The 13,097-nt window shown below is 33.9% G+C and overlaps 2 protein-coding genes across 3 annotated transcripts; one reads left to right on the top strand and one right to left on the bottom strand.

Moving 5' to 3' along the window:
• Positions 1-139: 139 nt before the first annotated feature.
• LOC108223363 (4-coumarate--CoA ligase-like 9) lies at positions 140-3,584 on the bottom strand. 2 transcript variants are annotated; one of them, XM_017397573.2, is made up of 6 exons: positions 2,560-3,584; positions 1,827-2,016; positions 1,183-1,328; positions 1,030-1,097; positions 620-719; positions 140-382 (listed from the first exon to the last, which is right to left on the bottom strand). In XM_017397573.2, exons 1-6 carry the CDS (start codon positions 3,565-3,567, stop codon positions 257-259), a joined length of 1,638 nt encoding a protein of 545 aa, XP_017253062.1. In that variant the 5' UTR covers positions 3,568-3,584; the 3' UTR covers positions 140-256. The 2 variants fall into 2 exon arrangements, with proteins under 2 accessions (XP_017253062.1, XP_063941762.1); XM_064085692.1 differs by having other exon boundaries at positions 644-719.
• A 2,259-nt stretch (positions 3,585-5,843) lies between these two features.
• LOC108205375 (BTB/POZ domain-containing protein At4g08455) lies at positions 5,844-10,992 on the top strand. The gene is made up of 2 exons (XM_017375320.2): positions 5,844-6,290; positions 10,210-10,992. Exons 1-2 carry the CDS (start codon positions 5,934-5,936, stop codon positions 10,675-10,677), a joined length of 825 nt encoding a protein of 274 aa, XP_017230809.1. The 5' UTR covers positions 5,844-5,933; the 3' UTR covers positions 10,678-10,992.
• The last annotated feature ends 2,105 nt before the right edge of the window (positions 10,993-13,097 follow it).

Genomic DNA, 13,097 nt, shown 5'->3' with positions numbered 1-13,097 from the left:
CTCCAGATTCTCATCAGATCTAATGGTCAATCAGGTCTATCTTCCTCATCCGCAACCTGAACAATTTACAACATTCTGTATTTGATGTAGCGACTTCTGTATTTTTTTAAGAAAACAATGTTTTGGCTGAAATCACGACTTCCAGAGAATTTCATAGCTTAAATACAATCATATATCCTTGTTTACGGACAATAGTACAATTTAGAAGTAACCATATATAATGCAACCGCTGAGGTAGCACAGTGATAAAACTATATTACAGGCTAGATAGAGATCCTAAAGCAGCAGCCTTACGTAAATCCTTTCTCAGTATTTTTCCAGATGCAGTTTTGGGGATTGAACTAACGAACCATACCCGCCTAATTTTCTTGTATGGTGCAACCTACAATTCAGAAGGTAACTGTATAAATGTACAAGCCCGAGATATCATTAGTACATACAGAGGGTGCAAAACGACGAGAGGTGTCTCTGGACAATCCTTAGAAGTACTGCTGCCTTTCCAGGTTCTGTGTAAACACCTTACTAATCTGCTGTCACTCTAATTTATATATATGACTAGATATTTTGTGTGGATAAACCTGCACCTAGTTTTAGTAATAGCCGAAAACAAATCAAAAACCTGTTTTGCAGTGAAATCCATCACCTCCGTCTCATCAATCCTACTAGAACGCTTTACCACGCAAGCCATAGGCACTTCCCCAGCCACTTCATCAGGGTATCTACAAAAATTATCTTTAGAACTTACTACTGATACATGTTGAATTCAAAGATTCAAGTCCAATCCATGTCAAAATTCCCTAAGTTTTAGCATAATGCATCAGTTATAGGGAGCGAAATAATATAGCTAAAAATGCTTCTCTTTAGTGCTAACAGCTGATATGAGTAATGTTGCTATAATATTGCAGAATGAAATATAACTGGAAATACTACATTTTTCACAAGGAAGGCTTAAACGATGCTTGTATGACTGCTAATGCATACCAAACCAATTTCCAAGTGTTATTTTTAGTTGAGTAAATTGAAACGTACGGTATGACTGCAGCATCTAAAATTTCTGGATGCGACTGAAGCAACTGTTCTAGCTCTGCAGGGGGAACCTGGAAAATAATAGTATTATTAGGAATAAAAAATGCAAGCAAACTAATGAAACAGAGAAACATAAACATATAGTGGTAATAGTACCTGGTATCCCTTGTACTTGATTAATTCCTTTAGTCTGTCAACAACGAAAAGAAAACCATCATCGTCAATATAACAAAGATCACCTGTTCTTAACCACCCATCACCAACCAGCATTTCAGAAGTTGCTTGTGCATTACCAATATAACCTGCACAATCACCATTGAACAATTTAAGCCACCATATATAACTTTGTCAAGACAACCAGCAAAACTGGCACAATCTTAAAGAGCGACTCCAACAAGTCAAAATAATATATTGCAAACAAGGAAATGAAAATCAAGATAAAGCAAGACATCGCTAGACCAATTTTTTAATCAAGCACCGAGAAGCCAAGATAATTTTATTAAGAGTAAAATGTAAAGTGGTGGCTGAACTTTATCCATTTTTGCATTTTGATGGCCAAAATTTGAAAATTACAAATAGGTGGTCAGACATCATTTTATTGTTTTAAAGAAATGGTTAAGAACCACTTTTCTGAGAAAAAACTGATCTTTTTTCTCAAAAAATTGGCCCTTAGCAACCTTTTTGATGAATTAAGACAATATATGGTCATTCTATTACAAATTTGAAATTTCAGCCTCCAAAATGAAAAAATAGTTTAAATTCGGTCACCAATTTATACTTTACTTTTTTTAGTACCCTACCTTTCATCACTTGGGGTCCTCTAATCCATAGCTCCCCTTGCTTGCCAGGAGGCAGAGCATTACCCGACTCTGGATCCACAATTCTTGCTTCACAGTGAGCTGTTAGCTTCCCCGCCGAACCCCAATGCAGACTCTCTTCAGGGCTTATAGATCGAAAGATGGCTCCAGTTGTCTCAGTCATTCCATAACGCTTGAAAAACAATCAAGAATTAGCTTCACAATGGATAAACCGATCAAATCACCAAGATAGACATGTTATGTAGCCCGCAACATTAGTTGAAATTATCACTATGGTCGCCACCCTATGAAACTTAGTTGATCAAAAATGACATGAAATGGGTAAAATATTAAAATTTATTCTTTTGATAAAAATTTAGTAGTTTGAGGAAACAAAGTTAATCTGAAATTGCCACCCTCATGCAATATATTTACACATGGACACGGATGCAGATCCAAGAGTCACATTTTTATTTTGAAAAATTCTTAATCTAAAATTTTTAAAACACAATAGAAAAGTCATCCATAGACTTTATTTTCTTCACAGAACTTGCGAGAAGGCCTTATTCAAAAAAACAAAACTCACGAGAAGGCCTTTAATTTCGTTTTGTTGGGATATTGCAAGGTGAAGTATATTATTTTAATGAGAAATTTCTGAACTGTCATGTCTGATAGGACATGGATACGAGGACAAAAATGAAGAGTGACATATAGTATATCTAGAAGTAGTAAACACCTGAAACAATTCTATATCTGGAAATTTCGCTTTAAAAGCAGCAATCACATCTTTTCCCAAAGGAGCACCACCTGATACCACAGCCTCCAACGACTTGAAATCAAATTTCTCGGTCACACTATCCTTTGACATCGCCACCACCACAGGCGGCGCTCCCAGAATCTGCGTAGCCTTGTACTCCTGCACACCTCTGCACATCTTCTGCAACTCAAATCGCTTCATCACCACCAGCGTCTCACTCAAACTCACTGACTTTACACAGTTAAATAATCCAATCACATGAAAAAATGGAACACTATAGATCACAACTGACGGAGTGTCCCTCACTGTATCCACCTGATAACTTGAAGTAATGGCAATTAGATTGCGGTGAGTCAGCACCACGCCTTTTATTGGTCCAGTTGTTCCGGATGAGTACATAATTGCAGCAGCATCCGACTGCCTAACTTCAACTCGAACATCACTAAAACCAGAACTACTACTACTACTACTACTCGTACTAATATCCCGCATCATCAAGTCAAATTCAGGAGAGTCGAGGAGAATGGTTCGGTACTTGAGAGTTGGGAGCTTATGAAATGTTTCTGACGTGGCGAATGCAATGACAGGTTGGCACAACTGAATTTGGCGGGAAATCTCTGAAACTGTGCTGATTGGATTAGCGGGAGATATGATAACACCTATAGAGAGGAGCGAGAAATATAGGATTGGAATCAAATTTGAGCTCGGAGATAAGATGAATGCACTTTGGCCTTTATTGAGTTTAAGCTGATTTGTTAAATACAAGGCCAAGTTTTTAGTGAGCTTGGTGAACTCCAAGTAAGACACACGGTGGCCTGTCTCCGAGTCGATGATGGCAGTCAGGTGGTGCCAGGGGGTGGCGAGCTGAAGGGAGAGAGCGTATGTTGCGGCAGAGAGTGGCATATTTTCCGGTGGTAATGGGACCACAGGCCGCAGACTGTGAAATGTTTTTGTTGCCGGGGAGTAGCCATTTTTGGGATTAATCATATCTGAATCTGATTTACATTTTTAGTGGCTCAAATTGTCTATATAAATTCTATGATCTTACATGTTAATCACATTTGATATTGGAGGTCAATATTAATGACTATTCAAGATTGAATTATGTTTGTAAAAGAATGACACTGACACTGTCATATAATTTTGACATTGACGGAGAGGGTGCTGGAAAAGATAATTATTGTACGCCAAATTTAATTTTTGAATTGACCTGAGTGAGTCATAGAAATGTGATAACGAATCGGAATGAGTTTAGTTTAAATTCAAATCAGATTTTTTTTGTACTTAAATCGGAACTGTAATTCATCGATTACAACGGAAACAATGAAAACTGCAGTCACAACAGCAGAAAGGTTGTGACGATGAGAATGTAATGAGGTTACAACCCCTCAGAGTACTCGTTTCTTGTTATATAATCATTCTACATGGTTTACCTTGTTGTGGCTGCACTCACAACTTGAAGGAAATATTCTACCTTTATTAGAATCATATGCATGACCCTTCTTGAGAGGAAACACAAATGTGAAATTAACACATGTATTGCAAAATAATAAGAAATGGATTAGAAGTAAAAAGTTGATTTGGATTTATAAACTATTATTATAAGTTATATAAGTGTTCAAATAACCTAACTTATAAACTAGTATAGATTCATAATTTTGTAATATAATTGTTTGTTATTTTTAAAAAATAAATTATAATAATATAAGATTTTTTCTTATTAATATATAAAATATTTTATAGATACAAAATTTTAAACTATGCGGTAAAAGAAAAAATTAACGAATGCAAGAAAGTTACTAAAGATGACTGCCTTATTCTGGATTAAACCTAACAGAAGAGCAGCACCCAAAATAAGAGAAGCTGAGCCCAAAAAAAGGTAGGTTTTGTAGTTTCTGAGCTTGTTTTTTTTAACAACAGCGTTGATTATAATCGTTGGCTAAATTGAACCTGTAAGACATTCTGTAAAATTTGCTGAACATGTAAGACATTGTACTTCAATGGTATTGGCTATATTGGTTGGCTATAATTTAAAAATTGAATGTTATTAATATTTTAGTTTGTTAAAATAGAATATATCAATTTAATATTGTAATAAATGATGTGCAATTATCCTACAGATTTCTTACAGACATGTAGAGGTTCGACATATATAACCATCCATAAGAGGTTGGCTAAAATTATAGACAACAGGTTCACGTGGTTGGAGTATGAATTTTTTCAACGGGTTGGCTAAATTTTTTATATTTGGAATGCCAACTCACATTTTAGCTAAGGGGTTTGTATGGTTGGAGATGCTCTAAAGTGCTTCTCATATTTTACCAAAATTAAGTGCTTCTCATATTTTGCCAAACGGGCATGAAATAAGAGGAAGTGAGCTTTTATCACTTTTAAGGACAGAAGTGCCTTACCCAAACATTCACAATGGTTTTTATGTGATATGGTCAATTGTGATGTTACTATTTCTAGAGATGTTGCTACAATTTGGATCGCTTGGATGACTTTAATTTTATTTTTAACTTGAAATATTTCTTAAATTCTGCTACCTCCACCCCAAATTAGATGACCTCGTTGACTTTGGGCACGTAATTTAAGGTGCATTGACCGTCTACTTCTAAAATTAATTTTTTTTAAATAAAAATTTCATATATTAATTTTTATTTACAAAAATAAAATTTTAAAAATAAGCAATGTAGCTACGCGGTCAATAGACTTCAAATTATGTGCCCAAAATCAACGAGCTCATCTAATTTGGAATGGAGGGAGTATGTGTTAAACAATCAAGAAACAAATTATGTAATTGTTTTTAGTATGTTATTTGTTTTAGGGTTTAGGGTTTTATTTGTTTTACAGTTGTATCGACAGTTGGGGGTTTGTCCCGCCTACATTATATCAGGTTAATAAAATCTTATTGCATTTGTTAAAAAAAAAGTTAATTCAATCAGCTGCTTAAGAGCATCTCCAGCAGCTTCCCTATATGATGTCCTAAGCTATTAATATAAGGAATATGACATAAAACACAACTCCAGCAGAGTCTTTAGTATGTTATTTGAAATAGGGAATGTTGTTGGAGTTCCCATTCAATAAAATGTAGTAATCCCTTAAAAGATGAATATTTTATTATATATATAGGGAACATGTTAAGACTCTGCCGGAGATGCTCTAAGTTTTTGTTAAAAATATGCAAAAATAATTTGAAAATTAATATATTTCCTCGAAGGGGTATTTCGTACTTTCACCTGGACCTTGCATAGTTGCATTCTTACAAGTCACGGATGACTTATACCTGACCCGAAACAAAAACAATTAAAAACCGAATCAATCGCAATCATCCAAACAAAGCACGCACAGTGATGAGGCGCCACCGTCACCAACTGCCCCCACAAGTCACCGATGACGACGACGACGACGATGATTCCGACGACTCCGACGACGACCCCACGATGAAATGCGTCTCCTGCAAAGAAGACTACACTCGCTGCGACGCCGGCACTTGTCGCGAATGCTACGAAGAAGCCAGCGAGACTGAAGAAGAACTCAAACGTGAGATCGATGAGCTCAAATCCAAGGTCTCCTTTTTGAGATTCTGGGCCCCACTTCATCAGCTGAGCAATCGGTTCGCTACTCCGTGTTTTACCGATGTTGTTTTGATGGCTTCTGGAGATGGGTGTGGTGAGGCTGTGCCTGTTCCTGCTCACAAGGCTGTTTTGGTATGTGGGCTCTCGTATTTTTTCGTTTTTATGTGAATTTATTTTGACCCAGATGAGTTTTTGTGTGATTGTATGTTTTTGTTGAGTTGTTTTAATCTGTGTTTTTATTGGTTTTGGTGAAAATATTTTTGTTGTTATGTTGGTTTGGTGGACTGATTGGTGATAGTTTTGTCGAGATAAGTGATTTAGTGGTTTAGGGTTTGGGTAAGGAGATTTAGGGATGGATGTGGATGAGTCAAGCTAATTGAGTCCGGCTTTTAAAATATTCTGATTCGTCTCGACAATAATCGGTCCAGCCAAGGTTCTGTCTATGTAAAACCGTGTTTAGTATTAGTGATTACTTGCTTTATTAATTTGTTTATGTATATAGTCTGGCTTGGATTACAATCTCATGGTTTGATATTTTTGATGAACTGATTGCTGATACTCTTTGTAGAATTCAGAAAGATCAGGAGTTTACGTTTTGAGGATAGATCAGGGGTAGAGGGGTGTTAAGTCCTGAGAATCTGTTTGATACTTTTTAGTTTGTACTCTCTTCATACTATATTTCATTGTATATCTGCAGGTGGTTGTTCTAAATGCGCTATCTGTTTGTCGTCTTTTATGTGATGCTCTCATACATGTTTACTAAGTGTTGGGAATCTTACTATATTATAAATTTTAACTTGTGTATATCTTCGTCCTTATATGATGATTTTATGCAAAGGTAATTAGTGTACAATGCTTGCTATTTTGATGTTGTATTTGCATTGTCAAAGTCGGGGTGGCAGAACACATGTATATATATACATGTAAGGCCTGGAATTTGAATACTTTTTAGCTTCTCAGGATCCTGTTCTAGGAGCTATTTGTCACGTATGAGGGCTGTGTTTAATTTTGCCTCCATTTGCCGGAATTTTATCATTCAGATTTTTAGGCAATTTTGTGCTTGGAGTCCTGTTGAACTTTGAACACAATAATATTCAATAGCATATTATAGTATTATGTGGTGAATTTTGATGGATCTGTTAAGTGTCTTGAGTGACTACCTAATGAAACAGCAATCTATTTTGAAATTATTCTAACGCAATTTTGTACAATGCCTTCTACCATAGCTTTAAAGATCTAAGCATGAAGTGGTTAATCTTGCTGTATACAGGTTTTTTGTGATGCAATCTTTCTGAGGTAGGCTTATAATTTTTTGAATTTCTGGAAGCTATATAAATACTCTGTTAAGTGTTGCTGTATCGCTAATCAACCATAATACTGTTTTTACAATATGAATTTGTCCTTTGAGGAATTCTTGTCAGACCTGGTTCAAATGGTTGGATAAGCTGAATGTAGCTAAAGTATTTTGATACACTCTCACAGTCTAATGTATGTGATGATAGTGTATTGTAAGCATATTAAGGTTTAGAGTTATGTGTTCATTATCAGTAACGAATACATTTGATTTGTTATTCTTGGTTAGTAATATTTGTTCTCCTTGTATCTCAGTATGCACTTTATTCACGTTATGTAATGTATTATTAATTAAGTGGCAGATCAGTTTAGAAGTTCACTTTTAGGTGCTCAGTTACCAAATTGACTTAATGTAATAAGTTTGACACGGTATTAGAATAAGGCTATTAATTACGTATTAGGCTGACAACTATTTCACAGTTTCCTTTGATGTGCAGTTGTATAGTTGTGTCACTGTAATTTGAATTATCTAACTGTTGACAAAGGCATTACTGAGTACCAAATGACGAATAAAATAATTGAATTTTATAAAATGACAGAAATTGCAAAATTCAGATCACAGTGAGCCTAGTGTTTTAGCTTGAAATTTAGTTTCAAGATACTAGATGCTATACAACTGCACATCAAAGATATATGTGTGTTGTAGGACACAATATAAAACAAGATGTATCACAAGAGTTATATATTATTCCCAAGAAAAGTAGATAATCAAGCGTAACCAACATAATACATCCATCAGCCATCAGGTATATGTATACCTGTAATAAACCCTAAAACTAAAGGCCCAAAACATATGTGCTAACAATAAAACCCAATAATAACATAAGTCCAACAATATATAAAAACATGTAATAATATATAATATTATATAATAATAATAAATAATATGGAAGATCCCTATCAATGTGTAAATTTGTTGTATACCTAAGAGTCCAGTTGTGCTAAAATAGATGGCGCTATTGCTATAACTTAGCATCAAAAAGTCATTTTTGGTGCTATGTCTCTAGTGGTTGGTTTCAAATCTCTTTTCGAATTTAAACTTCCAAATACATCCCACCTTGAATATAATTTTAACTAACTTTCAGAGACCCCACAGTTTCAAGTACTTTTCTATTCAATTCTCCTACTCTTTCTACTTTAGCAATTATAGCTCCATCTATCTTTTGTTCTTGAATATAGAACCCTATAGCATTGTTCTATATTAGCACGAGATATTGAATACCATTGGAGTGGGGAGTTTAGTTTTTGTTCTATAATATAAATATAGAACAAGATATAGCACACTATTGGACCTTTCCTAATTAGTAAGTAGCTCCATCTGTGATACTTGTGATTATAACTGCCATCGAAGAAAAGAACTTTAACATAAAGGGAAATCTTAAAATGTGAATCTAATTGAAATTTCAACATTTAGGGGTCGTTTGGTTGGGTGGTATCAGGAATCGGGTATGGATATGAAATCAACCAAACTCATACCTGGTGTTTGGTTGAACTTTTTTTATTCTCATACCATTTTGAGTTTTTGAAACCCAAGGGGAGAGGTGAGTAGAAGATAGTGGTATCATTATTAATTTTATTTTTTGAAAAAATATTAGTAATAACAAAAAAAAAAATTATGTCTAATAAATGTCACTAATAATAATTATAAAATTATAAAATTTTATCTGATAAAATAATATAATTTAATCAATGATATAATATTATTTTAAATTAAACAGATTCATTCCAACATTCGACCAAACATATGATGTTAGAAATGATACCATAACTCGTTACTACCCTAACCTGATTCCTCATTCCAACCCCATACTGCTACACGAATCAAACAAGCGCTTAGTAGTTCCACTGCAAAATTGGGACAAGAGTCACTTGGTTACATCATTTTGGATCAAATGTCAGGCCAAGCAATTCAAATTTTAATGTATGCAAGAAACATACCAACCTAACCCACAAACAACTACGACTTATAAAAGAGTAAGAGACAAAGGCCATGAAATGATTTGTTAATTCTTCACAGATGAACATAACCCCCAATTAACAAAGTAGGGTGAATAATTTAGGACCAAAAACTGAAGCACACCTTGAATTCACAGTTTACACTAGACAACTCAATGATGGAGAACAAAACAACTGAATAGTGAGCTGAGCTACCGACACAGTGGCCGAATCAATGGAAGGAAATTTAGAGTGATTGGGTTTAAAATTTTGACAAATACAGAGTATAGTATGAGTAATACTTGTAGTTCTATAATTAGTGAGTTTAGTATTAACATGATATTAGTTTATGGTTAATAAAGCATATCTTGATATTCATGTTCTTTAGTTTAACTAGAGAACTATTTTTTTTAAAAAAATACAACCAAAGGCCAAAGAAATCAGTTTGTTTTTAATAAACTAACCACGATAATGGCCTATCGATGGACTTAGCAATGGATAATGTCTTGAGTTGGAGCATGCATATTAAGATCAATATATAATGTCTTTCAGAGATGTTTTTAGGAGTAGTACCCTATTCTGCAGAAAGAAGCTGAGTTGCGGATACTATGAAACAAACATTTATTTTTTGATGTATTAGACTTCCCCTAGATGAAGTAATTTTGCAGTTTGCCTTCAGTTTTAGTATGTCTTATCTGAATTGTGCTCTGACCTGAAAAAATAATAGTAATTCTCACATCTTTTGAATGTTTGTTGTCAACAGGCCAGCCGATCTCCAGTGTTTAGGGCTATGCTTGAAAATGAAATGGTGGAGAGTCTAAGTGGTACCATCAAGATCAGTGATGTATCATATGATGCGCTTCGTGCCTTTGTGAACTATATGTACACTGCGGAAGCATGTCTGGATGAGCAGATGGCCTGTGACCTTCTGGTGCTGGCTGAAAAGTACCAAGTGAAGCACCTCAAAACATATTGTGAGAAATACATGATTTCCAAACTGAATTGGGAAAATTCGCTTGTGAACTTCGCTTTCTCACACCAGCATAATGCTAAAAGTTTGCTCGATGCATCCCAATCACTGATAATGGATAACATGGACAAGTTGAGCAAGAGCGAGGAGTACAAGGAGCTAGTTGAAAAAGATCCACGGCTTGTAGTACAGATCTATGAAGCTTACCTGTCCAAGCAAGTTAATACAGCTTCACTAAAAGATTGCTCTACCAAGGCTTAGTAAATACAGCAAGCCAAAAAATTCTAATTTAAACTAAGCTCGGGTATACTCCATCGAATTCAGCATGTTCACGGGGGCAATTACTGTGTTTTAGATCCATTCTTGCTTAGCAAAACATGACATGCAAATTATTGACTGTTGTTTTCGGTTAAAATATCACTAAAAACTCTGGAGTTCCAGAACTACTTGCCTGTGGATCACTAGAGGTTTTATCGTATTAAGTTTTGCATGTTGGATGCGAAGCTTTGGTGTTTAGCCCCAGTCCTTGTTTTTGTCTGAGTTGAAAGCAACAATGCCTTCAGTTCCTTGTTTGGAGAGGCTGATATTTTACCTTGCTAGAGTTGAAATGCAAATAGTTTGTGTTAATTATTATATAAAAATACTAGAAAATACAAAAAATCTCAAGAACAATCCTTTAAACATTAATTTTCAAATTCAAAATCATATCAGGCAGATGAGGCAAATCTTATATGTAATTGCAAGAAATTCCAGGTGTTTTTGGCGGGTGTAAAAGCTGTTGAGCTATTGTTTAAAAAGTTTACAAGTTAATTTGTGATTTTTAAAATAGAAATAGGGAAGATGAAAAGTCTGATTTTTTTCAATTATTTATTTTTGTTTTTAGAATTAGATTTTACAAAAAATGTATTTAACCATTTTAAACAATAATTTATTATGATTAATTATTATTATTATTATTATTATTTTTATATTCAACGAGTTGTAATCATTAAAAAAATTATCCAAATAAATAATGAAAAATTAAATTTTACTCGTAAATAACTCCTCGCTCATAAATATTTCTTTTGAAAATTAAATTAAACGGTAATCTAATTTACGATTATACTAATGTGATTAGATGCTTGGATCACACTAATCACAGTGAAATTGGTTCCAATCCAGGAATAAAAGGACAAAAGCGTTTCACCTAATGGTATACTTTACAACTTTCACATCACTGAAAAGTCTATCACACAACAATCAATATACTTATATAAAGGAGAAGCGAGGGGCGTGTAGGTGGCGCCTCTTACATCGCTCCGTTCTATTTTTCTAATTTTCTAGAATTTTTGGATGAACAATATCAAAAATTAGAACTACCTTTTTTAGTTTCGGATATATTAGAAGCAATGTTCAGAATCTGATTTTGTTTCAGATTATTTATGGAATACTACCTTTTTTATTTTCAGATATATTAGAAGCAAGTTTCAGAATCTGATTTTGTTTCATATTATTTATGGAAATTAGTAGCTTTAAAGTTTTAATTTGATTTTGTTTCAGATTATTTAATTATGGGACAATATACTTATATAAAGGAGAAGCGAGGGGCGTGTAGGTGGCGCCTCTCACATCGGTCCGTTCTATTTTTCTAATTTTCTGGTATTTTTGGATGAAAAATATCAAAAATTAGAACTACCTTTTTTAGTTTCGGATATATTAGAAGCAATGTTCAGAATCTGATTTTGTTTCAGATTATTTATGAAATACTACCTTTTTTATTTTCTGATATATTAGAAGCAAGTTTCAGAATCTGATTTTTTTTCAAATTATTTATGGAAATTAGTAGCTTTAAAGTTTTAATCTGATTTTGTTTCAGATTATTTAATTATGAGAAAGAGTAGCACACAAGTCTCTCTGCATCTATAAATAGTCCTATAAGTTGTAGGGTTTTAGATCATCTAAACACAACCTCTTCTCTCTCAATACCACAACTTTACCTCTCACTGGTGACAGTTTTCTTGCTCGATTTCTAATTCGGTGGTGCCGTTCTTAGTGAAGGCTGTTTATACAGTATTAAAAAAAAAAAATAAAGATTGTTGCAAGCAAAGGTAGTTATAGACCGCTATGTGAGAGTCGACAAATCCAAATACGGGAGAAGAATATAGTCTTAACATGATATTGATGGATGATATCAATAATTAATTATTAGCCATGTATGTTTGTTGGTTATTCTTTTATAATATATGTTTTGTTTATTGGACATGTTTGTTGTTGTTAATTTTTATATGATTTAATTTGTATACAAGAAAATATTATTCATGCATTATAGACCGCTATACAAGGAAAATCAATATCAATATACTTATATAAAGGAGAAGCGAGGGGCGTGGAGGTGGCGCCTCTCACATCGCTCCGTTCTATTTTTCTAATTTTTCGGAATTTTTCGATGGAAAATATCAAAATTGCTCCGCTATATAGTATAGGTTGTTACAAGTAAGGGTAGTTATAAACCGCTATCTCACGGATTTAAATTAGATGTTTTTGTGCACAATCAATCCAAAAAAATTGGAAGAGGGTGACAATGTAAGAACATGATTACTTTCAAAAAAATAAACACAAATAAAATTAAGATCCGTCGTTCTTTAAATTGTTAATTACGTGTAAAAATTTATTTTCATTTTTTCACCATGAATTATACTCCA

The sequence above is a fragment of the Daucus carota genome, chromosome 1, assembly GCF_001625215.2.
Source record: "Daucus carota subsp. sativus chromosome 1, DH1 v3.0, whole genome shotgun sequence".
Classification (NCBI taxonomy): Eukaryota; Viridiplantae; Streptophyta; class Magnoliopsida; order Apiales; family Apiaceae; genus Daucus; species Daucus carota.
This window is presented reverse-complemented; position numbering and strand designations above follow the sequence as displayed.